Here is a 26,919-nt window from a genome sequence, read left to right on the forward strand (position 1 = left end):
TCTTTGAGTTATGAAGTGCTGGTTGGACCACACAAAAACGTGAATATGTCAACATGGTGTTCTGCGACATTGCGACAACTATTTTTTACTAATTTCTGAGATATTTTTTTAACCCAAACGATTAACTGATAAAATAGTCGGCAGATGCAGCCCTCATCTTCCTCAGATTACTTTCCAAAATATTTTCACAAGTGGATGAATAATTAAGCAAAATGTGGGGGAAATGTATAATTTTAGGATGGGTATTTTAAAAGAATGCAAAATATGCGCATATTAGAAAAGTAATTTCCTCCTTCATCTCAGAGAGTGTGAGGGTCAGAGCCCAGACTCTCTCTATTATCTGGTATGTACGGAAAGGAGAATGATAGAAAAGGAGAAGAAAAAAGGAACAAAATAAGAAAAGTGAACTAAAGAGTGATAGAGAGGACAGTCTGCGAGGGGAGGTTTACGCTAGCATGGCCACAGACAATGTTGAATTTCTATTATCTGAGGGATGAACAAGAGCTTCAATGAACCTCTCTCTCCCTCTTTCAATCCTTCCCTTTTCTACTGTCCTTCTCCCTTTACCCAAGTCTTCCCCCCCTCCCTGACAAGAGAGGGTGTGTAGCGGTCTGGGAACCGCAGAGCACTTCACAGCTGAGCAACACATCTCACACATACATATCAGAGTCTTAAATTGAAAACCCACACATGAACATATGAAAGAAAATAATCACAAAAGCATGAAAACTGCATGGTGTGCCCACACAGAGAGGTCACCTTGCAGACGAAAAGATGTCCAAACATACTTGCTGTATAGGTTAGTAAACACAGAGCTCTGCTACTGGTTGTGAATGTACAGTATCTACGGACCGGGACACACCCTTTCCTACTCGCCATCCTCCCTACGATTTAAGGCCGACATTGTTTGGCAAACTGATTGCTACTTTTTATCGTGTTCACTACTTCCTCTTTTGGCAATTCCCTAAATAATTGCTTTGATAATAATAGGACGATGAATGGATTTACATAACATAATGTCTGCAGGGGAAATATGCATGAAAGGACTCTAGTGAACAATGGGGTGGTGGGGAGGAGAGAGGGGTTCAAATGACGGATCATTTCTGATCTGATCATTTTTCTGTAAAAAATCATATACGTTGTAAAATTTACAATTTGTATACGATGAAGAACACAAATATTTTATTCCTTACATGAATATGGACACAAATGTCTACAACACAACTGTATATTTACATATGTTTTGAATATGGTATATATTGTTTACATTTTAACAGAGAAAATCAAAAATATAATCACATTTAAGGAGCTGCAAACAGCAATTATTTGGCAATTTTGCTTGATAATTGATTCTAACAATTCATCGGTCTATTTTCTTGGTGACTGAGTAATCACTAAATCAAGAAATTGTTTCAAGTGCTAGTATTGTTCATGACATGGGCCTACTGCATGTTACAGCAAAAACACAACAGTAATAGTAGGCGGTAGTAGCTAACATTTACACAGCTTGTAACAATCACATCACTGTGTAAAATCTGTATTAAAATAGCCAGAAATAAAAAATAAAAAAATGCAAAGTGCATAAACTTTACATTTTGAAACATAAACGTATGAAGATTTTCTGCCCATGGGATACTATGCCGTCAGTTGTTTGTGATCAGCATTTGTGATATTCCTGCCAATTACCTCTGGAATGTCACACAAAGTCAGCATCTGACAAGCTACTCACAAATATCCAATCACGTCTGTTTCCTTATTACCCTCCTTCGAGCAGAAGTCTACTAAACAGTGTTGAAAAATCCTACAGCCATTCATCCTAGAAAGAATAATAGGCACCTTCTCGAGTAAAAGTGAGAGTTATGGTCGTGCATGGTTAGCAGGTCACTGAGTTCAAAGGTCAGACCCCCAGACTACTGTTTGACCATGGATGGGGGGGTTATGTGTTAAATAGGCCTTTGAATCCCTCTGGAGTCATCTTCTCTACACAGCCTGCATACAGTGTAGCCCCATCCAACAGCCTGCAGAGGCTACTTGACCTTTTTCAAAATACAGAATCAAATCACTTGAACACTTGCCCTTCCCACTTTCTTAACTTACTTATAACTTACACTTACGCTCTTACTTTTTCTAACTATGCATATTAAGAGATAGAGAAAGTAAAATTATGTTAGTGTGTAACAGAGGACAGAATGAACAACAGAAAAGAGAAAATATCTGTCAAATTTAAGAGCAACTGGGTTTTTAGGGGGTCCAGTCTCATGGTCACATGATACCCAGCTCAGGGGTCATAGGTTAGGTCACGGGGGCCTTGTAATTAGTCTGTCTACCAACCAACCATGTCTCATAGGACAAGCACCATTTATGGCATCTCACCCCTGATTTATGGCCCCTAGTCTCTAAAATATCCCCACAATGTCGGAGGTAGAGGATGTACCGGAAGGTGAACTCTCACCCCAGAGAATAGAGGAGGGTCACAGGGGAGTGAGCATTAATACCTCAACAGGATCATTCAGACTAGAGTACAGAATATGTTCCTGTGTTTGTTTCAAAATATCTATCTATCTGTGTGCATGCTGTCGTATTGTTATCAAACAAACCTTCGCTAACTGCTAAAATAATTACAGCTGCTCCTTTCTGTTTATTGCAAACAAACAAAACAGGTTCACCTTACATAGTGCTTTCAGAAGCAGCAAAACTTGAATGATTGTAGATCAGTAGCGGTCAACAGAATATAATGGCTTCCTACTCTTCCCCCTCTCTGTTACAAACAAAGAAACTGATAAACAGCATTCACGCAGGTGGTTATAATTTCCCACTAGGCCCCTGTGATGTTCACTCACACACACACACACACACACACACACACTCTCACACACACACACACACACACACACACACACACACACACACACACACACACACACACACACACACACACACCCATAATTACCATGAAAAGTGACCTAGTGACAGGCATACAACCCAAAACACATTCCTTGCTCCTTCGGGTTGGTTAAAATGTGTGAGGTGGAGGCTGAGATATTCTGACTTTAGCTCCTTGTTTGTGTCAAGCTAAAAAAAAAAACGATCTTGTCAAGATGGTCACCCTAGATTTTCGAGAAAATTCTCACTCGCTGCCAGTCCACCTTACGTTAACCATTCATTCTCAATGCCTATCTCGCCAGAGTTTGGAAATCGAGGATTATCATCTAGACAATACCCAAAAACACAGGATACTACACTTTCCATACAGCATCTTAAAAGTAGCTTTCATCGGGCCCTCCCTGGCAGGTAAAAACATATCTTTCAGACTCCACATCCCCAGTTGGTAACGCAAGCTTTCTGTTATTTGTGTAGTTTTCCGTCTGAAATTGAGATTACTGCGATGAAATCAGTTATTATCATTTTTTTTACTCAGATCCACAGAAGACATTTAGCAACAGTCTGATCCTTTAAGCAATTTAAATTATTTGATTGAAGTAAATTAAAGTGTGTTGCTTTTGGACTTTTAGTCACATGAATGATTTGAGATGTCCATTTTGGGCTTTGGGAAATACAAGTGTCATTTTTCACTCTTTTCTTGTACTTTATAGTCGGAATGATTCAATTTGAGATTATTCAACAATTAAAAATATTTGCTTGTTGCAGCCCTAACAACAAAACTCCTGGCTAAAACAAACTGTGTAATAGCAATTTAATTCCAAACCTGACCTGACAGCCATTTTGCCTACATCACATCTGTTAGGAAGCCCCACACCTAAATGTACTTCTAAATCTGTACTTTGTACTCAGTTAAGTGGAAGAATATTCCACCTCCGATGAATCAACATAACAGGTTGCAAATTTCCCCGCTGCGGGAGTAATAAAGGATTATCTTATCTCTCTTATCTTAGGTTGAAGTTTGGGTGGGAATGTTTTACGTATAGCATGCAGCTGTTAAACAAGTAAAAGCATGTCGTTTGTTGAGCTGGAGCGCTGGGCCATACATCTACTGGTGCAGCCCTGCGGGGTAACGATAGGAAGCCACCTCATGAAATGTGAACACACTGGTTCTTGTGAGCGGTGCTTCGGGGCGCAAAGCTGGATGCGTATGGAAAACGAAAAAGAACACAACCCTGTTAATGCTCATAGACAACTACTAACAGTGGAACGAAGACATAGAAAACACACACACCAGCAACGTGCACTTCTTGGAAATTATGCAACTTTTTCATGAGTCATCTTTTAGTGAACACCAGAAGGACAGCCACCTTCAAATGTGATTGTGTACATGTGGATATCAGTTAATAACAGGAAATGTTACCTATATTTTTAATATGACACACACATACACTCACTGTGACTATGCGAGCAACAAAAGGACTGGGCCCTGTAAGACTGGTTCCCAATTGCTTTTGGGAGGAACACACACGTACTGTGTTTCTGATTCAGTGGCTATTAAAGCAAGAATACACCTAAGCATTAACTTTCACCTGAGAACTTGTTGAGATGCAGTGACAGTTATGCTCCCAGCCCTATGCAAGCATGCGTGTTTTGTGTTGGCCAATTGTTGTGTTTAAATGATTTTAAAAGGCTGTAAAGGTCAAAGCTGGTGCTGATTCTTTTGTTCGTATGCTATTGTGAACATTTAAAAGGTGATCTCTATGGGACAACTTAAATACAAGGCACCAATACAAGAGTCAGTACTTACACCTCGTGAAAATCTCTGCAATTTTCATACATGACCCTGTGAACTATGGACCAAGTATAAATTTAAAATCCAATTGATCATATATGAGACAGAAAATAGGGATATGCAGATAATTCATAAAAGTCCAATAGTATTTTGACATGTGACCTTTCACATGTCAAAATACCATGATCTTCTGTCAACAGCCGGCGAGATAATACTAATTGTCTTTATCATTCTTTTCCACTTTTTTATGCTTTTATACTAAGCTTTGTTGGACCATCTGCTGTCACAGCCTCTCTCCCTCACTGTCAGCAGCATTGGTTAGTCTCTATTATTCATCACCTCCACTCCCAGGCTATTTATACCAGCTTTTAGAGTCAGTCTGTCTTTCCGCTCTGATGGCTGCATCTGTCTACACTAATACAGATATTTCACCTTGTATATGCCGTTCTGGGCTGCCCAAGAGCTCTTGGTCTGAAACAGCATCACTTTAGGTGCCCAAGCACAGTCCATACACTGACTTCTATGCAAACAGGCTAATACATCATGCTACTTTAAAAACAAATAGAAAAAAGGCTGCACTTTTCTCTGTAAAAAAAATGGAGTCAAAATGATATTGCATTACCTTTGCTGCCACTAATAACCCTGATGAAAACCACTGGTGAATTTTACAGAAAAAAAAACTGTAGATGATAATTTTGCCAATAAAATAAGTGCTTAAGGTTCCCTAATTCTTATTTAGCACTGCCAATCAAAACACTGCAAAACTCAAATTTAACAGCAGTTTATTATCCACTATTGAGTAGAAAGCAGAGGAATATAACTGTATGCGTATAGATTTCCACATGCCTTGCTATATATATATATATATATATATATATATATATATATATATATGATTATTCCACTGCACATTTTCAGAGCTAAACATGTCATGGATGAATTTAAACTACACACACTCTGCAGCTTGCCTCTGGACTGCTCCCTGAGGTATTAACTCCATTGAAGGACCTCAAATACCTCATTTCCCTCGGGGAGAAGAGCAGAGAGTGCCAAGTCACTTCACATGGGAGCATCCGCCATTCCCATGAAAAGAAAAAGGCTTTTAAAGCATGCCATGTGCCAGCTACATGTATGAAGGGATGTGTATACTGTATGAGAGTGTGTTCATGTGTGTTATTGTGTGTGCGCTGGCCAGTCAGGGCACAGCTGTTCAGTTTAATATCATGGACGAAGACCAAGAATCCAATTTCAAACCAAAATTTCCGACCACAAACTGTTATTTATATTTTAGTAGGGTGGCTCCCATGGCCTGTCTGAGATGTTTATGATATATGATTTATTTATTTGCAAATGTTTTTAGTAATTATTGTTCCCAGCGCAGAATAATAAGGCCTGTGTGTGATGACAATGTGAACAGTAGGGCAGTCACGGTATCAGATTTTCATGATTATCGTTGCCAAAGGAATTCACGATAACGATATTATCTGGATATCTGTAGAAAAATTTGAAACCGTTAATAATAATAATAATAATAATAATAATAATCTTTATTTGCAAATGAATAAGCCTACACTCAAAATACAAGTTTAGGGAGGTGGAGATAACTATACAAAAGCGTATGAAAACAACAAGTACACTAACCAGTAGTGAAACTGCAAGGAGAAGAACTTATAAACAAAAACTTCACAATGTCTAAAATCTGCAATCACTACAATATCATTGTAAACTGAAACATAATCATTTGTGGGGAGCAACATAATATTATCATATGTATATTCTTAATATGATATCAAGATTTCATTTTTGATTATAACAGCTATTGTCAATACCGGTATATCACAACAAGTCCCTGTTAACAGCATTAACGTATGCACATTTCCAGCCACTGGCCTGCATTGCTTCACCCCAACAATGTAAAAAAAATAAATGTGCAAATCCCCAACAGAACATTGTTTAAGCGTGATGAGGAGGACACAGCGTGATCCAATCCATAGGTGATGGGGTATCAGACTTGTACTTGTTACAATTTCAGTTATGAAGAGTAGCAATGCCCTCTTGAGGACGATGCGTTTGAATACACAGTCCAGAGAATAGCTGATCGAAATAATTTACACAAGACCAGAGCAATAGTGTCACTTCTTAAATGTATTGTTTTACATGCTTGATGGTAGTCTTTTTAAGTTTTAGGTCAATGTCAACACAAGGCTTAAATGTCCTATACCAAGGTCTACGATGGACTTTGAGTTCTTAATAGAATAAAATGTCTCTATTGTTTTTGTTTTTTCTTAACTGTAGCATGTGTGTCAAGTCGAGAGCACAACGTGATGGCTGAGAGACCGATGGTGTCCACACGTGGACCCAGAGATCTGTCATGTCTGGGATCAGTGTCACGGGGTCCCGGGGCTGTCTGTAAAATTGCAGCCTAATTTGCAGACAATATAAACTGCAACTCCTCAACATTTACATTTATTTTTTTTTATGCACAAGAGTCTTAATTGCGTATGCCACTTCCTGTCTTTTATCCTTTATTAATTAATCCGTAACTTCAATTAATGTCCCTTTTTTTTTTTAGACCGACTGTCTATTTTACATTGTACAATTACTTTCTAGTGTTCGCCAAGTTACTTGAAAATTGGAACCCATTGCTCGCATTAATTAAGTAATTAAAATAGTCGAAACTATAAGAAATAACATGTAGTTATTAAATTACTTTCCGTTACTGTCTCTTAAATAGAAATAAAAAACAACAAAGCTATTTAAACGATCGGCGGTGATAATATAAAATGTAAATAAGCCAGTTAGTGACTTACCTGGTGTATTTCTCCGTCAGATGGTAGCTCCGCCCCTTTGGCCAACATGTCCAACACAGGTGTTCAGACAAAATCTGTGACCCGGTCGATTCTGTCCCATCACTTATCACGTGGTACAGGTGCACGCAGCGCACCAACGATTACAAGACAAGACACTCACAAAACCAGTATCCGTATAAGTATATTAACTACTAGCTACCTTGTGATTTTAGTTTGGTGTAATATAAGCTCTATTTAAACATAAAAAGCAAAGAAAGCCACAACCAGTAACACTAACGATGGCTCCAGCTATGTAGAAGCCTCGGTGTCATACCTAGGAATGCAAACTCATCAGGGGTGAAAAGGTGACAAAGATGCAACCCCCTGTATTTATTTATTTTTAAATCCCTGGCAAAGGCAATAATTTATGGAGAAAATGACTACTTCCTCTCTGAACAAATGTTAAAATTCCTCTCACTTTCTATTGACATTGTGTGACTGCACCTGGACTGTCTTTACCAATACGCCAGCAATGCAAAGACAGACACAATCCTACTGCTGGGGACTGAAGGAGCATTATTACTGTCAACTGTGGTAAACTATTTACATTATAAAAATAATTAAAAAAGGAACATTACACCACTGTGTATCAAACGGCAAATAAAAACTTTCCCAATGGCTATACAAGTCACAATAGGCTTTAAAACTCGAAAGCATTTATTATGCTATGAAATTGAAAATACCTAAATGCATTCAATTTAAAAAAAAAAAAGCATCAGGAGTTTGCAGGCGGAACTTGAGCTATTACAAAGGGAACAGAGAGCCGCTTTAAGCTCAAATAAGACTTTTGTTTCCTTGTTTGCCACACACGCACGCACGCTAAATAACCACACATGATTCTGATGAACTGACAGCTTTGTAAATTGTATAGATCTTTTTATTACTTGTGCGTTACATATTCTATGGGACCAAAACTAAATCAGCAGACACATAAACCCATACATACAATTGTCATGTGGAACAAACGGGGTAATGCATGGCTCTTCTACTCTCCTGACTAGTCAACACAAAGCCACCGAGTATTGAAAAGGACAAACTGTCACATTAAGTAGCTATGTTGGTCTTATCAAGTGCTGTTGGGAAAGCTGTTTTCCAGTGCTGGGTGTTCTGGCGGAGTGTTTACTGGGCGATGCCAATGACACCACAGGCCAGACGTGCTCCAGCATTGCCTGTCTTTAGACTCTCGTCATTGCCTCCTTTTCCCAGGTCATCGGCCTTCTCATGGATCTAAACATAGGACAGAAAAACAGTTAAAGGTTTTCAGAATAACTTTATAGCAGAGATGCTCAAGTCCATCTGCAATAAGGATCTTTTACTTACCACCATGGTTCTGCCAATGATGGAGTATTGGCCAGTGAGGGTGATTATCTTGTCTGTGATGTCTATTTTGGCGATATTATCTCCACCAGCAGTCACATTCCCCAAGTCTCCAACATGCCTGTTTACATTTAAAAAAAAAATATATATATATTACTGACATTGAAACCATAAGCAAAACCTTTTGGAAAATGCTTTTGTTGTCCCGTGAGAAACCAACCTCAGCATCACCCTTACAACCTGATAATCCTATTCAATCCATAAATATGTTCTCTCTGCCCATGATTCTTTTCTGTACCTCAATAGTTGCCATCAAAAAAATAATAATAATAATTAAAATTAAAAAGAGAGATATGGACACTTTTTTTCCCCCCTCCAGAGTGTATATAAATGTCTGCTCTTTCCTCAGACTGGACCCACCTCTGTTCATCAGTAGGACCTGCATGAGTGTTGTTGTGGGGATTGAAGTGAGGGCCAGCACTGATGCACCCTAGGAAAAACAAACACACAAAAAAAAAAACACCATTATCATAAAATACTTAGATTAAGTTGCAGTAAATGTAAGCTTAAACCAGAAAAAGCAGGATTAATTAATTTGCAAGTCAAGTTTTCAGAAACCTGATAGAATAACACAACAGTTGTCAGATGCTCACCATTTGTATTGTCTCCAAAAGCATGGACATGGAATCCATGCTCTCCAGGAGTGAGGCCTATGATTTCACCGGTCAGCTTCACAGCCGCTGTATCACCCTAACCGATCAGGAGGACAGGATTCATCAGGAGAACACAAAAGACACAAAAGAGCTGTCAAAGCCAGGTGGCTAGAAGGACTTGAAGCTAAAGTACACACAACAAGTATTATCTCCATGTCATTTGCAATCCCCAGGCAGTCATTCTTAGTGCCAAATCTTAAAATAAAAATATTTAAAAAGAAATCTGTTATAATAGAAAAATGCATTAAATGCTTTAATTATGATAAGACCAATACATTACTCATTAGATCTTTGGTTCTTAATACTTTTTCTTAATATCCATTGACTTAAGCAAGTCTAAAACTTCAAAAGGCTTCCATTTCTAATGTTCTTATTTAAAGCCTAAATAAATAGCTTAAAGCTACATCCACCCTGCTTTAACTGTCCACGTTCTTCCAATAATCAAAAGTGCAGGACAAAACATGTTATGATGATGATTGCAAGTTAGATAACGAGACAGGAAATATAATGTGGGTTGTTGTTGATGTTCTGATTCTATTGTTCTTTTGTTGTGTAGCAGGCTGCTGTCTGGTGACTGTCAGCGTGACAGTCTGCTCTGCAGATGACAGTAAGCCAACATTACTGCTGTTGGCTGTATGACATAAAGGTCTCAATCTATGCAGGCAGACTCTGTTGAATTAATGCAAAACTAGGATGTGCGATCATAAACTAAAAATAAATAAATTTTTAATAGTATTTCTTTTGTCACTTTGATTTTTTTTCTTCCTCAAAAGATAAAGCATAAGTGAATTTCAAAGCAGATATGCACTTATGCTTTAAGAGACAAAACAATTCAGTTTAATTAGAGTTGGACCTAAGTTCTGAAATGCTAAGGTTTTGAATTGAGAGGTTTGCAATAAATAAATAGATAGATAGATAGATAGATAGATAGATAGATAGATAGATAGATAGATAGATAGATAGATAGATAGATAGATAATGCAGTGTGTCTGCTTTGTTTTGGGGCAGTACAGGGTGTCGTACAATCCTTAACAGCAGTCCCTTAGAATTACTGCGTGCAAAGGCTTTTTCATCAAAATAGGATAACAAACCAAACTCACAAGTTTAAGCCCAGGTGCCAGATAATCATGGCTGGTATGGCACCTTCATAAGTGAGTGCGATTACCTGTGTTTGGGTGGTCAAACTCAACTCTCACCCCGTTAGAAACACGGCTGCCCTGCCCCGTGCTGCCCTGCCCTTATCAACAAGGCCAACACACTCAAGGCAAAAGGCAACAAGAACAAGGGTGACAACAGTGACTCAGCAAAAAAAAAATGTATACGCGTTAGTGGGCGAGCGTTTGCATTGGTTTTAAAAGCTACCCATGAGTGCAACTTTTAACTGCAACCTGGTTTTCAGCAGCACAGCTACACACTGAAGGGATTCAGACCTCTCACACACACACACACTGCATACATTGGACTTATGCAACAGGTTTCTGCAACACACGCGGGTTTAATCATTAACAAGAGACTGGCCTTTAATGTCCAAAGGTTAACACTTTAATGGCACTAATATTAACTAGTAAGATGCATAAAATAAATAATAAAATCAGTGTTTAGTAACATGCCACTTCTAATGCATGCGCACTAAACCCTAATTGTTTCTTTCACGTTACATCATGCAGGCTGACGTTAGTTTGCATTGAATACTCGTGCATAGTTATATTGCATTGACCCATGTCTGCGGCGGGTTGCTAAATCTGACCAAGTTCGACGCTTTTTGTCGGTCAAATGACATTAGCTAGCTAGCTTGGGTCCCTCCTGTAAACCAGTCAAACAGGCGTTTTGAATGGAGACTTTAGCTAGCTTAGCATTCACGCACTAACGCTGCCCAGGAGGCTGCATGTCAAATATCCGGGTGGTTTAAATAAAATGACTATCTAGATAAACAAGGCTGCACGCCTTACCTCCTGCTCGAAATGAACCACCCCGCTGGTCTCGCCGGCTCCTTTCAGCACGCAGACTGCTTTCACAACCATCTTTGCAGTAGTTTCAAAGGACGCCCAAGTTTCTGTCTCGCTTGCTAGCTAGAGTGACAACCGCGGAGACAACCAACCGCATGTACGAGTCAGGTGGGCGGGCCTTTAATACAGACAGCCAATCAGAGTCAAGTAAAAAAGCAAAAAAAGACACATTTTGATTGGTCAGTGACCAAATTGGAAGGCAGGTGAACAAATCTATAATAAACTTTGCCCAGGCCCCATTGCTTATTTTTATCCAGCAATTTTAGAATAATTATTGCAATTACAAATGTGAATTTGTAAAAATGCATTACATGGTAGACATCTTCATTTATATCAGTACTATAAATCAAATGGCCTAATAGTATCACCTTTCCTAATACTGTTGGGCTACACTGTGTAGTTATGTAACATGCTTGATAAAGACCAAAACTAAAATGTAAAAATAATCTTCATCATAATGTTAGATGTTCCTGCACAACCCACGATTTATCCAGTTGTTATCATTGTTATATACAGTAAGTAAGATGCAGGGCAGGGCTGTTCTTAGGCCTATTCAAGTGAGATGTAAAGTCACAGCAACAGTCACAAAGACCATGACTGAATATTATATGCTTGTCAATACAACACTAGTTCAAGGCTAATTTAATGCCTTAATGGCTGGTCTTACATATGAAGATGGACATTTGCAAGAAAGGATTGTGTGAACTGCACAGTCAGCTGTCACACAGGCATTTTGTTATTGAGACCTGGACTTAAATAATGATAAATCCTACCTGTTTGACTTCCTCATCATGCAAATTAAAGGGCAACCTGTAAGTATTAGTTGAATTCCTCCAAACTCACAGTAAATATCAGGCTTTTTGCATTTAAAAGAGACCATTATGTGTACCAACAGTGAAGCACGTAATATAATTTGAACAAACAAAATTATTTGGTACAAAAATAGTTTATTAAAAACAATTTCCTCTGGCTGAAATATTGGAGAATTTATGTCCATGTATTTTGTGTTATTAAGAAATCATAGAAACATTTGTCAACTTTCAAACCATTAGCAGTTAAAAAAAAAAAAAAAAAAAAAAAAAAGGTTAAAGCAAGAGGCCTCTGTTGTTCCTTCAAAGTCAATTTCCTTCTCTACGATAAACGAATCACGGATCATAAACAAGAAATACCATTACACCTTTGAATCGTCAGTGAAACAAGCATATTTACAGCAGTGTGTCCCAAGCAACCGTCTTCATTTCATCGCCTTAATTTTGCACTCTGTGCCTTTGTGTTAAAAAAAAATTCAAGAACAAGAGTTGGGCTTTGAGGAATCTGGGCTTCAAATGTTAACAACTTCAGGTAAAGCATGTCTGCAGTGAAACAGACACCAAGTTTAAAAGCTGTGGTCATCAAAAACAAAATAGAACTCAGCTACAGGGCTAGATTTTGTATCTCCTTGTGGCCAAAACTAATTGACATCAGAGTTTGACTGGGGCACATGCGATAAATTGGAAGGCTCTTTTGTCTGATCCAAATGAATGCCCCACTTTTTTCCCCCCATACACATGGGAAAAAACAAAAGAACACCATAAACATAAAACTCATCGAGTCTGTTAACTTGTGTAAACACACTGCTCACCCAGCTGCCCCTGAATTCTTGCACAAGTGCAATACTTTTAAATAAATCTGAGTTGGATCTACAAAAATGTTCTAATTTATTCTTTAACTGTAAAACAATGATATATACACAGTGTGAAATTTAGACAGCAGAAACAAAATACTGAATACATATATCCAAGAATTTCCAATTCAATTTGGGGATTTTTTTGAAAAATTGCCTGTTCAAACTTTAAACAGAAATCAGAATAAGTAATTCACTATATCAGTTTCTTTTTTTTAAAGTTTGTTTTCATGAGTTTTGAACAGTTGTTTTGGGTGCAATTTCTTTGTAAATGGAAGTACTCATCCTTATTTTTGAGTACTAATATCCATATGTCTAGATCATTCAAACTTCTGAAACAAAGCCCACTTGTATAACATCAAATTTCTTAAGATCATTAATATTCCAGGGAAGATATATCACACGGACCCAAATGTGTCAATTTTGCATGTTATGTCGAAATGTTTTATCTGAAATCAGTCATAATGTCCGTCAAGCAAAATAAATTACATTATGCCACTGTAAAGTCCTAGGTTCTGAGCCCCCACAACGTTTAATGTTTGCCAAAAAAATGATATATACACACACACACATAAAGAATTAAATGACCGAAAGTGACATCTGGGTAAGTACAGTATGATCAAAGAATGGGAAGCATTCTTGATATTTTAAATCTTAAAATGATGAGTGTTTGGGGGAAATTACTTCCAAGTTTGATTCAAGAGTCCCAATACTAGTGGTATACATAAAAACTTAAATAAAACCATGTATTGAGAGTGGTTTTTGGGGGAGTATTTGCCAGTAAATATGCACCGAGTGGCTGGTAGAATGAAGTCAATACTTTATTCTGACTGAAATAAAGTGTATCAAAGGATGAAAAGTGGGGACATGATCAAAAGGAGAGCTAAACAATTTGTGTGAGCAAAGTAGCAAGCCTAATTCTCAGTGCTATTAACCTCTACAAGTCTTCCCCAATATGTAGTTTTCCTTCTCCACTCAAACACCTACAACTTACTTGATTGGATTTTAAGGCCACGATAGTCCTTTCAATGCTGTGCATTACTGGTTGTAATCATGCAATGAAGAGCAGACATGAAACACAAGAGGAGATGAAAACAACAAAGGAAAGGAAATGGTGCCTGTATTATCATAACAGTTGTTTGAGAAGAAGATATTCAGTGTTTGACATGACATTTTGGCAGATAAAAAAAAAAGGTATTAAAATAAAAATATTCACCTTGTTGAGGAGTGCCTGCTATCACACAGATAAGGCAATGAAGTAAAAAATTAATTTGTGTCATAGAAGTAATTTGTTTCCTCCCTCTGCAAACCAACTTGAGTAAAAACATAAAAGCTGAGCTCAAATTATCCTAAAATGGACAGAGCCATGATAACATGCAAGCACTCCGTTCATTCTTACAACTTACAGGAAAAAACAGTTGACAGCCCATATTTAACCTCAGCAATTTTACCAAACAGATTTTCATTTGGTCACATGGTTCCAGAAGAAGACGCAAAGCCAAATTTGACCATAAGCCAGTCAGTCTGAAAACAACCATTTTAACACGTGTTTGACAACATGTGTGGAGGATGTTTGTTTTCAAGACGTGTTACTGCCCAACTGTCAATTACCAACTGACAAACTGTGACGTGCCGAATTCCTATGCCAGGGGTTGAGGCTGCTTTTCATTGTGAAAAACACAATTTCAAATCATTCAGTGGTTTACAGCAGTCTCAGGCTGAAGGAGCAGTGAACCAGTCTATGACGCTGCTTCCTGTTTTGTTTCTGTGGGCTCACTTTGAGCCGAGGGTGAGGGCACAGAGGGCATCCGCTCTCCTGCAGCGGGTGTTACCTCTGGAGACGGAGCTAGAAGTTCAGAATCTGCCTTCTTTTCAGAAGCTTCCACGCTTGGTTCTTTAGTGGTTTCCATAGTTACCACAGGAGTCACAGGAGTTTGCTCTGTTGCATCAGGGGTCTGAAATCTTTCCACGTTTTCCAGTTCAGCCAATCGATCATCCCTGTCCCATCGTGTGGCCCTCTCTCGCCTCTCTGACCGCCTCGGCCTGTCCCCTTCCTTTCCTTCAGCTCCTCTCCCTCTTTCTCGAGTCCCTCCTTCTACCTTTCCCCTTTCTCCTCCCTCTCCCCTCCCTCGATCCCTTTCCCCATCATCACTCCTCCCTCGCTCCTTGTCGCCATCAAGGCTGTTGCGCCTCTCCTTCCAGTCCCGTCTGTCTCTGTCTCGATCGCGGTCTCTCTCCCGGTCTTTGTCTCTGTCCCGGTCTTTGTCTCTCTCCCATCCTCCTCCACGCTGACCTCCTCCATCTTCTTGCCAGCCCCCGAGTCGGTCCCTTCCATCCATTCTATCACCACCTCCTCCCCTCCCGCCATCACCAAATGGACGCCTTCCTCCTCCAAAACCTCGGTCCCTCTCTCTATCCCTGTCTCGATCCCACTCCCTGTCCCTCTCTGGCTCTCTTTCCCTGAATCCAGGCCTGTCTCCCCTAAATGGTCTGACGTCCATTTCTTCTGGCCCTTCTGGTCCACGAGGTCCCCCTGGTCTGATAAAAGGAGGAGGACCTTGAGGAGGAGGACCCTGCCCATGTGGAGGGAAAGGAGGCCTCATATTGTGGGGAGACATCATTCCGAAGCCTCCTTTAAGTGGAGAGGGGTCGTGGTGCATCATCTGAGGGTGTGGCCCTCTGGCAATCATCTGTGGGGGCATAGGTGGCATGTTGGGGTGAGGGGGTCGTGGCCCGTGGGGTGGAGGGAAACGCTGCATGTGTGGTGGTGGGGGAACCGGAGGACGCTGGAGTGGGATTATACCGGGCCGTGCTCCAAGCAGACCACCAGGAGGGGGTTGGATGTTTCCAGGAGGAGCACCGGGGAGGGAACCTGGAGGTCCACCTAACTGGTTACCTGGTGGGGCAACAAATACAAAATACAGCTTTAATGTTAACCCTACTTTCATTACTGTTCAAAATCGTACCATTTTAGAAAAATAAACTAACAAATGCCTGGTGTATGTATACTATATAATGTTTAAATTATCTATTCAACTAATCATCATTAAAATGTTTGTCAATCATTAAATGGAGTGATTAAGAACTATACTGTTGATTGAATGCCCTTATTTTTTTTAATAGAAGATATTTACCCAGTTTTAATGGCCAAACTAAAGTAACACTCATTTTAAAAAGGGCAGAGAGAAAGACAGACTGACCCATAGGTCCCATCTGGTTGTTGAAGATGTTGTGACCGTCTTGGACCTCGTCATTTTTCCTGTTGCCCAGACCGATCGAGTCCAGTTGCTGGTCTTCAACTCCACCTTTGGAGGAAGGTGGGGGACCAAGAGGCATGGCACCTGGCGGAGGGAAACCTGGGAGAAGAAGGATGAAAGGAGTTAGGGTTCAGTTTGTTTGGGCTGGTGTGGAAATAGGTGTGTACTAAACAATGTGTTTTTGCATTTACTTATTAAAATGTAAGCGAAACATATTGACCACAAATTAAATATCTGCTCTCTATGACATAGTACAAGAAAACTTGTGGCTTCCTGTTTCAACCTTTTCGTAATTGCTTTTGCAATTATTTCACCATAAGCTCCTTTTGACCCCAGAGTACATAAACAAACACATAAGAATGTCTTTCTTTCAGTACTGATAAACATCATTTGAGAATAGCACTGTTTGAGTAAGAGAGACACTGAAAGAAAGCCAGTGAGAAAATGCTTTGATGGCAGCTGAAGGATGTGCTACCTGGAGGCATCTGCATGGGGTTGAAGCCAGGTCTGATGAAAGGAGGAGGGGGGCCTGGGGGGAAGGAAGGCGGAGGCATGCCTATGGGACCAGGAAAAACAGGAGGCTGGAGAGGACCAACACCAACCATTGGCTGCTGCATTGGAGGAACCTGAGAACATTTACAGGGATTTACTGAAGATGTCAAAAGAGTTAGTATGTTACACTCTGAAGAAACACAGCGAGTGAAGGAACTTCACACAACAACAATAAAAGCAATCTCTTCTATGCTACCATGTCCATTTTCAATGTAGGTATGGATCAGGTCACACCAGCTTATCATACTAATTAATATGTTGCCTCAATACTTATACTTGGATTTGAGTTCCATAGGTGTGTAAGAAAATATTGATGCACTTTAATATCTCGATATTATGTTTTGTGATACTGTATCAATTCTAAAAAAAGAGATCAATTTTTAATAAATATTTACATGTAAAGATACGCAGCAAACAGTGGCTCATACGGCACCAAAGTTAGTGCCATAATGTTGGATGTTACAGGGAATGTACCAATTCTGATTGCAGGAAAAAAATGTTTACTATGGCTTTATGTAAACGGCAGTGTGTTCTTTGTACTACGAAAGTTTTCCTAAATTAACTTTTTTTTTTTAAATAATCACAGTATATCGCCTTGCTTACTGAATAGCAATATATTGATTTTTAACACCTGTAACACGAGCCGTATCGTATCGCCAGATTCTTGCCAATACACAGCCGTACCATAAACACATTTGCGTAGATGCCTAAAAGAAGCAGGCACATACTCCTAATCAAAGCATGTCACGTTTTACAATGATATCTTACTATTATATTATTCTATAACTGTGATAAATCTTCATATATCTAATCCCAGATGTTTATACTGGTAACATCTTGCAGTTGTTGTTTACCTGTGCAGGAGGACCAGCTGCGGCAGCCAGAGGTAACACTTGTGTTTCCTCAGGCTGCTGTAGCTCTGAACGACCGTTGTGGGTGAGTTCCTCCTGGAGGCCAAGAGTCTTCCTCACTCCACTCCACTCTGGAAAAGACAGACACGACTCAGACACTTTAAAAGCAGACTAGTATAAACACTTTGATGCACAATTAAAATCGATAACACAACTTGTTTTGCACACATATTTAAAATCATAGCATTCCTTGCAATTCCTTACTCAGTGAACTGAATGAATAAATGGACTTCTCATATCTGTTATGTCTTATTTGTATGATTTCCTCAGTTTTTACCTGGTGATACGGTTTCTACATCCAGAATGCCTCCTTCTTTGAGCTCCTCCACCTGAGCCTCTCTGATTTTAGACCATGGTATGTAAGTGACACCCAGCTCCACGTCCCAGAACTGTTTAAACTCCGCCTTTATGCCCTTGTTCAAAGCCCAAGCAATCTGGCAAGAAATAAACAAGAACAACTCTTGACTCAATGAGACATTTCTCAGTTTTCTCTTTAATTTGCAGCCGCCTGCGTTAGTCACTCACCTTGATGGATTTCTGGTTCACTTTGTGAGACCCCCTACTCAGCTTCTGCAGAGCCTTGAAGGCATCCTGCCTATGTATCATGACAATGTAGGCACAGCCACGTGGAGGGATCATCTAAACAAGGGAGGAGGACAGGTCAGGGGGAAGAAAATTGCATTGTTTTATCATTTACAAATGTCATTGTTACAAAGACAAAAACGTGCACACAGTGGGATCACTGTAACTGATCTATACAAGTCCAAACTTACATTGATGGACTCTATCGGCCCAAACTCTTCCAGTAAACAGGCAACATCTTGCTGTTGCGTTCTCTTGTCCAACTGGCCCACCCAGAGAGTTGTACTGCATACTGTCAAGGAGACCGAAAATGTCAACTGAACAACACTGCATACATATAACAGGTAATTTCAGGTCAATTTCCGTTTACTTGAATAAACATGGCCATAAATGTGGTATGACTCACTGCTTAGTGTCTCGCTCTTGGGTATTGGAAGGCCTTTCTGCCGCCGCTCTCTCTCCTTCTCTCTCTCCCTGCGCTCCAGTGAGCGAGAGCGCGGGGAATGGTGACGCCGGTCTCTGGAGCGTGAGCGTGATCGCCTGTGTCTGGATCGTCGTGTTCTGGAATTAGACCGTGACCTCCTCCGCTTTGGAGACCTGCAGAAAAGGAAAAAAAAACAAAAAAACAAGACATTGCAATTCATGATATGTTCACAATGAATAAGCAACGATAACAAGCGTATCCGCATGAAACAAAATAAACGGTGAAAACAGAAAACTCTTTAAGACATATCAGACCCCATTTTCTGAAGCTTACCTGGAGCCTGAGTGTGATCGTCGACCGTGTCTGCCATCCCTCGTAGATGAGTGGTCCATATCAATTGACAAATCCTGATATGGTATGGAAAATGCATGATTATGATTTGATGCAAACGTATACATATTCATATATTGCCGTTTCGGATAAGATGTAAATGTTAATGTATATGTAAAAAGAAATACTGGAAGTTCACTTTACCTACTGAATTTAACCTTAAAATGGCTTGTTAGATGTTACATACCCTTTGTACTATTTTTAAATCTACCTGTTGTTGCTGGGCAATATTCTGGGGAGGGTATAGCCCTGGGAAGCCTGGAGGCCCAATAGAACCAGGGAGGGGCTGCCCTGGCAAAGCATGCCCCAAAGGAGGCATCATAACTGGGAAGTTTTGTACTGGCGGTAAACCATAGGCCTGGAGCTGGCCATTAGGAGGCAGAGGGACCTAAGAAAGACAACTGGAATAAATAGTGTGCGCGTACAACAAGGTCTTCCAAACCTTAAATTAATTTGAAAGAAAACCATTTGTACCTTCCCACGTTTTTAGTTACATATCTTAATATGTATTACTTATTTTTATAAAAATGTTGTTTTCCATAAATTAAGAGCACACTTTCCATTGTAAATGTATTATGTAACCCTATTATTGTAACACTAGCTAAAATAGTTAATAGTGATAGGAAACCTAAATTTGATAGCATTTAAAGGTTTAATGTAAACTGACAAAAAGAAAACAAAAAAATTAGATGGCTGGATATATGAGTTATTTTACAATTAGAAATGTTTGTACTTATTACCTGTTGTGAAAGGTCTTGCAACATGTTAATCATTGGAGGTTTAAAGTGCTGTTGGAAGGCTGGAGGCTGCTGCATACTGTGATGATAGAAATACACCATTAGCTTCACAGCTCTAAGTTCATTTCTTAAAATCAATAAGAGCCTCCATTTTCTTGGCACTGCTGTATTATGCACAATAAATCAAAGGCTTACAAGGAGGCATGGGATTCATCCTTCTTTGATTCCTCTCCAACTTCTGGTTCATCATCATAGTCAAAACGGTCCAGCAATTTCTAAGGGAGAGGTAAAGAATGTATAAAGTGTACAAATGTTGATATTTTAACATGGAAGAGCTTGTACAGCCTTACATTTCTTATACTCCAAGCACTGTCCTACAAAAAGTCTAAACAGTGCCTGCCCTCAGAAATGTTGTTCAGTGTATATTTATCTGTTGATGGCATATGAAAATACAAAAACGCACTTCCACCTTGTCAAAGGCTGTCTTTTGCTGGGAGGCTTGGTTGGCTTGGGAGAGCAGAGGCAGTTGCGGGGCGACCATGGCCAGGCCAGTGGAAACGTTTTGGGGCTGTGATTGACTGGTATGGACAGAAGGCTGAGTGTTGGTGTCAAGCTTCACTGGCTGCTGCTGGAAGTTCTGGAGCATCTGTTGAAGCTAAAATGCCAGTGAAAGAGGGAAAGTAGAGGCATTAGTGAGGGTCTAAGAGAAATGCAAGCAATGATAAATAAAGCAAAAAGGACTGTGGTCAAAGCAAAAACCAGTCTGCTCTTGTACGCACACACACCTGCTGACCCTGCGTGGACTGGAAGAGCTGTGCCACAGCAGCAAAGGCATCAGTGTTTTGCAGCTGGGCAGTGGATGTCATGGTGGAATTTGCCGTTATCGCAGTAACTGGCTCTTTGGCTGGAGGTGGGGAAGAACCTGATGGGAGAGACAAAGTATGAACATGTGTGTACGGGGGCACACAAATGGTACCATACGGAAACTAAAGCAGATCAGCATTAAATTATTACAAGTTACTTGCTATTGTCATTCTGCGACACAGGGTTGCACGGCAAAATGAGAGTTGTGGTCCCACACAAGAAAAAACACCCCCAAAAATGTATGCAATATAAATATATTATGCAATATCCCCTTTAAAAAGGACATTTACAAATTCCTCCATGACACAAGCAGAGATAAGTTTTACTAGTGAACGCAACAACTCAGCCGTTGGGAACTTGCACTGATGAAGTTGATACCAAAAAAAATTGAACAAAACTAACAAACACACAAATTACCTGGATCATCTGAGCCTGTGTAAGGTGCAGCAGCACTGGTAGAGCCAGCTGCCATGTCCAGGAGGGGCTGAATAACCTCAATCTTGAAAACCCCATTCTTCTGCCACAGGTTCAACACCCGCACGATCTTACTCTACAAAGGAAAACAAGAAAGCAAGAAAAACATGTGAAGGACAAGGAATAACAGGAAGCTGAATTAGGTCAAGATTTGACATTTGAGGGGGCAAAATCCTTCAATTCCAATTTGGTACTATTTGTGACTACAACACTACAGTCCACAACATTCTTCACAGTGAATCTTTCACCACCTCTTTATGTTCTTACCCTGTCCTCTACTGGGCAAAGGCAGAGGTTCTCAAAGGTTCCTGTAATGTTTTTGGTGAACCTTGGGCCAAACACGTCCTTGTCTGATCCAAACTGGTGTCTGGACTGCCGAACAATGGAATCCACCACGTAGAGGCCCGCTATCTTGTACTCAGGCTTACACTAGAAAGAGCAGAGGGAAAAACAGATATTGGGTTACTTCATGTTTGGTGAGATGAAACTGGGTGAAAATTGAATTTAGACAGGCTTGTCTCACCTTTTTGATAAACTTTTCCACAATCTGGACCACATGTTTGTAGAGCTGAGAAAGAGAGAAGCAAGTGAGCATGTTATCATCGAGATAAAGACTTGAAAATAAAGGATATAATACAGAGAATATTGTTCAAATAAATATTGAAGTAACTCTCAGAACGAAGGAATGCCAAACTCTTTCTTACTTTCATAGCTTTGATGGCCGATTTGGTGATTGAGATCATCTTTGCCCGAGAGATTGGGGGCTTGGAGTCCATCAATGAGAATAACTACAGACAGAACAGATGACAGATGAGTGAGATGGGAAAGGGGTGAGGAAAGAAACAAACAGCAACACAGAGAGGACAGCGCAAGGAGTTTCAGAATTGATGCCAATCATTTCTACTCCATTGCTTTTGATTTCCAAACCTTCGTCTTCCCACACAAAAGACACGCATTTCCAGGACAACTGAATGTTTAGTGGAAAACAAGTTGCAGAATTAAACCTGATATTATAAGCTTCAATGTATCCCGATCTTAACAGGTTTATCACAATTTAATATATATGTAAAGATGATAACGTGATTTGTTAATTAGACCAGTGAGCTTTAATTTGCTGCCACTGTTGCTGATCTGAAGGTTGGTGATTGGTTAAGTGGACTTTTTCTCTGTATCCTGTGTAATCTTTGTATTGTGGACTATTCTCTGGTGGAGGCGTGGGGATGAAAGCTTTGGTGTTACAGTGCATTGTTTTTCAAAAGACAGCAGATGCATGAAATCTTTCTACCTCCCTGTTAACCACTTTCATTTTTCATCTGCTACAAAGTCTTGACGCATGCCGACAGTACAAACTCTGTCAAATGTTTTTTTATAAAACATAATTTCACAGTTCCTTTTAATGTGAGGATCCAGGAAGTCATCACACAGCCGCATAACTCACAGTAAAGAGAATGATAAGATAAGATACACCTGTGTTACAGTACGGTGCAAAGAAATCTAAAATAAACTACACACAGTTGACGGGGGTCTGATTTGAGGACATTTAAGCATCTTCATGGCTTTGTGGTGCAATAGGCTAATCATTTGAACAAACCTACAAGGTCAAGTAATTGAGAGAAACTCATTTATACAACACTCTTTTCATATGTGTTCGAAGTATACACTCATACAGTACCAGTCAAAAGTTTGGACACACCTTGTCATTCAATGTTTTTTCTTTATTTATTTATTTTTCTACATTGTAGATTAATATTGAAGACATCCAAACTATGAAGGAACACATATGGAATTATGTGGTAAACAAACAAATGCTCAACAAACCAGAATATGTTTTATATTTTAGATTCTTCAAAGTAGTTGAATGAGAAGGTGTGTCCGCACTTTTGACTGGTACTGTATATTTGTCATATTTACTTTACATCATGGACATCCATAAACAACCACTGCTCTCTCTGTTTGTGCCAGACAGAACATGCTATTGAAAGTGCAAAAAAAAAAAAAAATCAAGATTTGTTTGTGTTTACCAGCCAAAGCAACTGTTTCATTCAATAATTCAAAATACCACCAGCATAAACTAAAAGGAGCCAAAAGCACCAATGGATGAGTTGACCTGTCTTCAGTCCTCAGGCCTAACAACAACCTGGCCTGGCATCTTCTCAAACAGACCCAGGCTGTGCATATCCCTGCAGCATTCAGTCTGTGACAACAACAATAGCACAGCGTGTCTGCAAACAGCACTGTTTCCCAGACAAACGTCAGTAACCATGCTCTCTCACAAGCTAACGTAAACCTTGCTCTCACGAACTTTGCGCAAGCTTTAACGTAGTGGACTAACTCTCGCTGCGTTAGCTTGCTAGTTAGCATACCTTCCTATAATGTATTTCAGCGCCAGCATTGCTTGCGCTGCAGGTGCATCCACAGTGCACACGCTAACTCCAGCTAGCATTAAACCAGGTAGGAAGGACAAGTCCAGCTAGCTCCCCGAGCAGGCCCACTGGTCAGTCCGGCTTAGCTAGCTCCACAGCAGCACAACACTATGACCAGGGCAGACAGGACTCGGTGTCTTCGGGGTCCCAGAGAGCCCTGCGTGCAGCTTACCTCGTGGTTAAAGGCGTTGACGGCATCCATGTTTGCCCACCGCTCAGAGTCTCCCCCTAAACTCCCGATTCCCGGCTAATAGCGATGTTTATTCAGGGAAGGGTCCGTACAACATGTCCGCTCCCGGTAGCTAACGACAGCTAGCCTAGCATCGGTAGCACTTGGGTCGGCGGGCACGGCAAAGCATGATGGGACTCAATTGTGTAGTGCGAGGTTCTGACCACGTGGTGGCGCAGTGCTGTAAAGATTGAACACATGTTGTTGTCCACAGAGTCTCCTTTTGAGCCCATCATAACCACCAGACACTGTGTAATGTTGGCGACACACATGGTTTTCAGGTGCTCATTATAATAATAATAATAACTTTATTTATATAGCACCTTTTAAAAACAAAGTTTACAAAGTGCTTCGACAGACAAGACAGCACATCTCCACAGATGTGGACCAGGACAGCCCATCACTCCCCCCATCCCCTCCCCACAACTGTTCACCCACGGCCAGGAGCTCACAGCTCCCTTCAAACCCCCTCACCACCCAGCCCCACCTTCACCACCATCCAGGTACAGCATCAGCTCTCCAGGATTCAGATAAGCAAAGCCAGTGGACCTGATGACATCAGCCCTAGGTTGCTGAAAGTGTGTGCTGGACAGCTGGCAGCTCCTCTCAGGCACCTCTTCAATCTCTCCCTGAGGTTGAAGAAGGTGCCCACAATCTGGAAGACGTCCTGCATTGTCCCGGTGCCGAAGAAGAGTCGTCCCAGCGGTCTTAATGACTACAGACCTGTGGCCCTGACATCACACATCATGAAGACCCTGGAGAGACTGGTTCTGCGGCACCTGAGGACCCAGCTTACAGCTTTCCTGGACCCACTACAGTTCGCCTATCTGCCACACATCGGGGTGGAGGACTCCATCATCTACCTGACACACAAGGCCCTCTCTCACCTGGAGAAGCTGGGAAGCACTGTGAGAGTCATGTTCTTTGACTTCTCCAGTGCTTTCAACACCATCCAGCCCTCCCTACTGAGAGAGAAGCTGCTGGAGATGAACCTGCACCCCGACACCACTTCCTGGATCACAGACTACCTCACAGGCCGGCCACAGTACGTCAGGGTGGATGGCTGTGTCTCTGAGTCTGTGATCAGCAACACCGGTGCACCCCAAGGAACTGTACTGGCACCGTTCCTCTTCACTCTCTACACCTCGGACTTCCGCTTCAACTCTGGTTCCTGCCACCTCCAAAAGTTTTCCGATGACTCCTCCATTGTTGGATGTATCACCAGGGACAACAAGGAGGAGTACAGAGGACTGATTGAGAGCTTCATCACATGGTGCAGCAACAACCACCTGAAGCTCAACATCAGCAAGACCAAGGAGCTTGTGGTGGACTACCAGAGGAACAGAAGCCCCCTGTCCCTGTTTTCATTCAGGGAGGGGAAGTGGAGAGGGTTGAGTCCTACAAGTACCTTGGGGTGCAGATAAACAATAAACTGGACTGGACACACAACACTGACGCCCTCTACGGGAAAGGACAGAGCAGGCTGTTCTTCCTGAGGAGGCTGAGGTCCTTCAATGTGTGCAATAAACTGCTCAAGGCATTCTACCAGTCTGTGGTAGCCAGCGCCCTCTTCTTCGCTGTAGCGTGCTGGGGTGGTGGCATCAGGACTGGAGATGCCAACAAACTTAATAAGCTGGTGAGGAAAGCCAGCTCTGTGGTGGGTCTGGAGCTGGACAGTCTGGAGTCAGTGGGTGAAAGGAGGATGAAGGCCAAACTCGGAGCCATCCTGGACAATCCCTCTACCCTCTCCATGAGGAACTGTGGCAGCTGGGCAGCTCTTTCAGCCATCGGCTGATTCTGCCAAAGAGCAGGACGGAGCGCTTCAGACGCTCATTTGTGCCCACTGCCATTAGACTGTACAACAACAGCGGAGACCACAGTCTGTCAACATGCTGACCAGCCCCCCCCCATGGATATACTGTACATTTTTATTCCTGTTCTATCTTTATTTTGTTGTATAGTATGTGTATTTATTGTCTGTGTCTGTGTAGTTGTATAGTATGTGTATTTATTGTCTGTGTCTGTGTAGTTGTATAGTATGTGTATTTATTGTCTGTGTCTGTGTAGTTGAGCTGCTGCAACACTTGAATTTCCCCCATGGGGATCAATAAAGGAATATAATAATAATAAAACAGTGTAATAGAAGAAACATTAAGAACAATCGTTAGGATAAAACTAAACAAAGAAACAAAATGAAAGTGGCAATCTAATAAACGAACAAAATAAATAAAATCAAGTGAAATAGGTAAAATATAGGAAACGAATATAAGATAAAATACTAACACCAAATGAAAATGAAACATTAAAACGACGACATCACATAAAAGCTATTCTGTAAAAATGTGTTTTAAGAAGTGATTCAAAAGAGATTACTGAGATATAATGTACAATGCAAACTCAGCAGATTTTTAATCTTAAACCTACTCCCATATAGTAAAGGCATACCAATCAATGTTAGGGCTACTATACCGAAGTACTACCTCAGACTAAGATTAGATTAGATTAGATTCAACTTTATTGTCATTGCACAGAGTACAAGTACTAGTACAACGAAATGTAGTTTCAGCATCTAACGAGAAAGAAGCAGTAAAGGTGCAGTGCAATGTGCTGGATAAATAACAGTATAAATAACAGATAAATAATAATTTAAAAAAGAAAAATAACAGTAGGAGTATAAACAGTATGAACAGTGGATATGAGCTGCAAGATATATACAGTAAGCCATGAAACCAAGTTGAAAATTGAAATTACACTTTTTTAATATATATTACTGTGGTACACAATAACAATAAGAAGTAGAAGTACAATAGAAATTCAAAAGTAGTAGTCGCAATTTTTAATATTAGCCAAATC

The 26,919-nt window shown here is 40.5% G+C and overlaps 2 protein-coding genes across 6 annotated transcripts; both read right to left on the minus strand.

Annotated features, from left to right (window-relative positions):
• Window positions 1-8,379: 8,379 nt before the first annotated feature.
• sod1 (superoxide dismutase 1, soluble) lies at window positions 8,380-11,658 on the minus strand. Its single transcript, XM_054625539.1, has 5 exons — window positions 11,504-11,658; window positions 9,495-9,591; window positions 9,262-9,331; window positions 8,845-8,962; window positions 8,380-8,751 (listed from the first exon to the last, which is right to left on the minus strand). The coding sequence occupies exons 1-5, from the start codon at window positions 11,573-11,575 to the stop codon at window positions 8,644-8,646; spliced, it is 465 nt and encodes a 154-aa protein (XP_054481514.1). The 5' UTR covers window positions 11,576-11,658; the 3' UTR covers window positions 8,380-8,643.
• Window positions 11,659-12,502: 844 nt separating this feature from the next.
• scaf4a (SR-related CTD-associated factor 4a) lies at window positions 12,503-24,171 on the minus strand. 5 transcript variants are annotated; one of them, XM_054626111.1, is made up of 19 exons: window positions 24,010-24,171; window positions 22,119-22,202; window positions 21,938-21,982; window positions 21,682-21,843; window positions 21,358-21,490; window positions 20,862-20,998; window positions 20,546-20,731; window positions 20,272-20,351; window positions 20,080-20,155; window positions 19,551-19,727; window positions 19,283-19,356; window positions 18,932-19,122; window positions 18,717-18,817; window positions 18,469-18,582; window positions 18,221-18,377; window positions 17,887-18,014; window positions 16,956-17,106; window positions 16,424-16,579; window positions 12,503-16,119 (listed from the first exon to the last, which is right to left on the minus strand). In XM_054626111.1, the coding sequence occupies exons 1-19, from the start codon at window positions 24,037-24,039 to the stop codon at window positions 14,963-14,965; spliced, it is 3,339 nt and encodes a 1,112-aa protein (XP_054482086.1). In that variant the 5' UTR covers window positions 24,040-24,171; the 3' UTR covers window positions 12,503-14,962. The 5 variants fall into 5 exon arrangements, with proteins under 5 accessions (XP_054482086.1, XP_054482084.1, XP_054482085.1 ...); XM_054626109.1 differs by having other exon boundaries at window positions 20,540-20,731; XM_054626110.1 differs by having other exon boundaries at window positions 20,856-20,998.
• Between the last annotated feature and the right edge of the window lie 2,748 nt (window positions 24,172-26,919).

The sequence above is a fragment of the Anoplopoma fimbria genome, chromosome 24 (genome assembly GCF_027596085.1).
Source record: "Anoplopoma fimbria isolate UVic2021 breed Golden Eagle Sablefish chromosome 24, Afim_UVic_2022, whole genome shotgun sequence".
NCBI lineage: Eukaryota > Metazoa > Chordata > Actinopteri > Perciformes > Anoplopomatidae > Anoplopoma > Anoplopoma fimbria.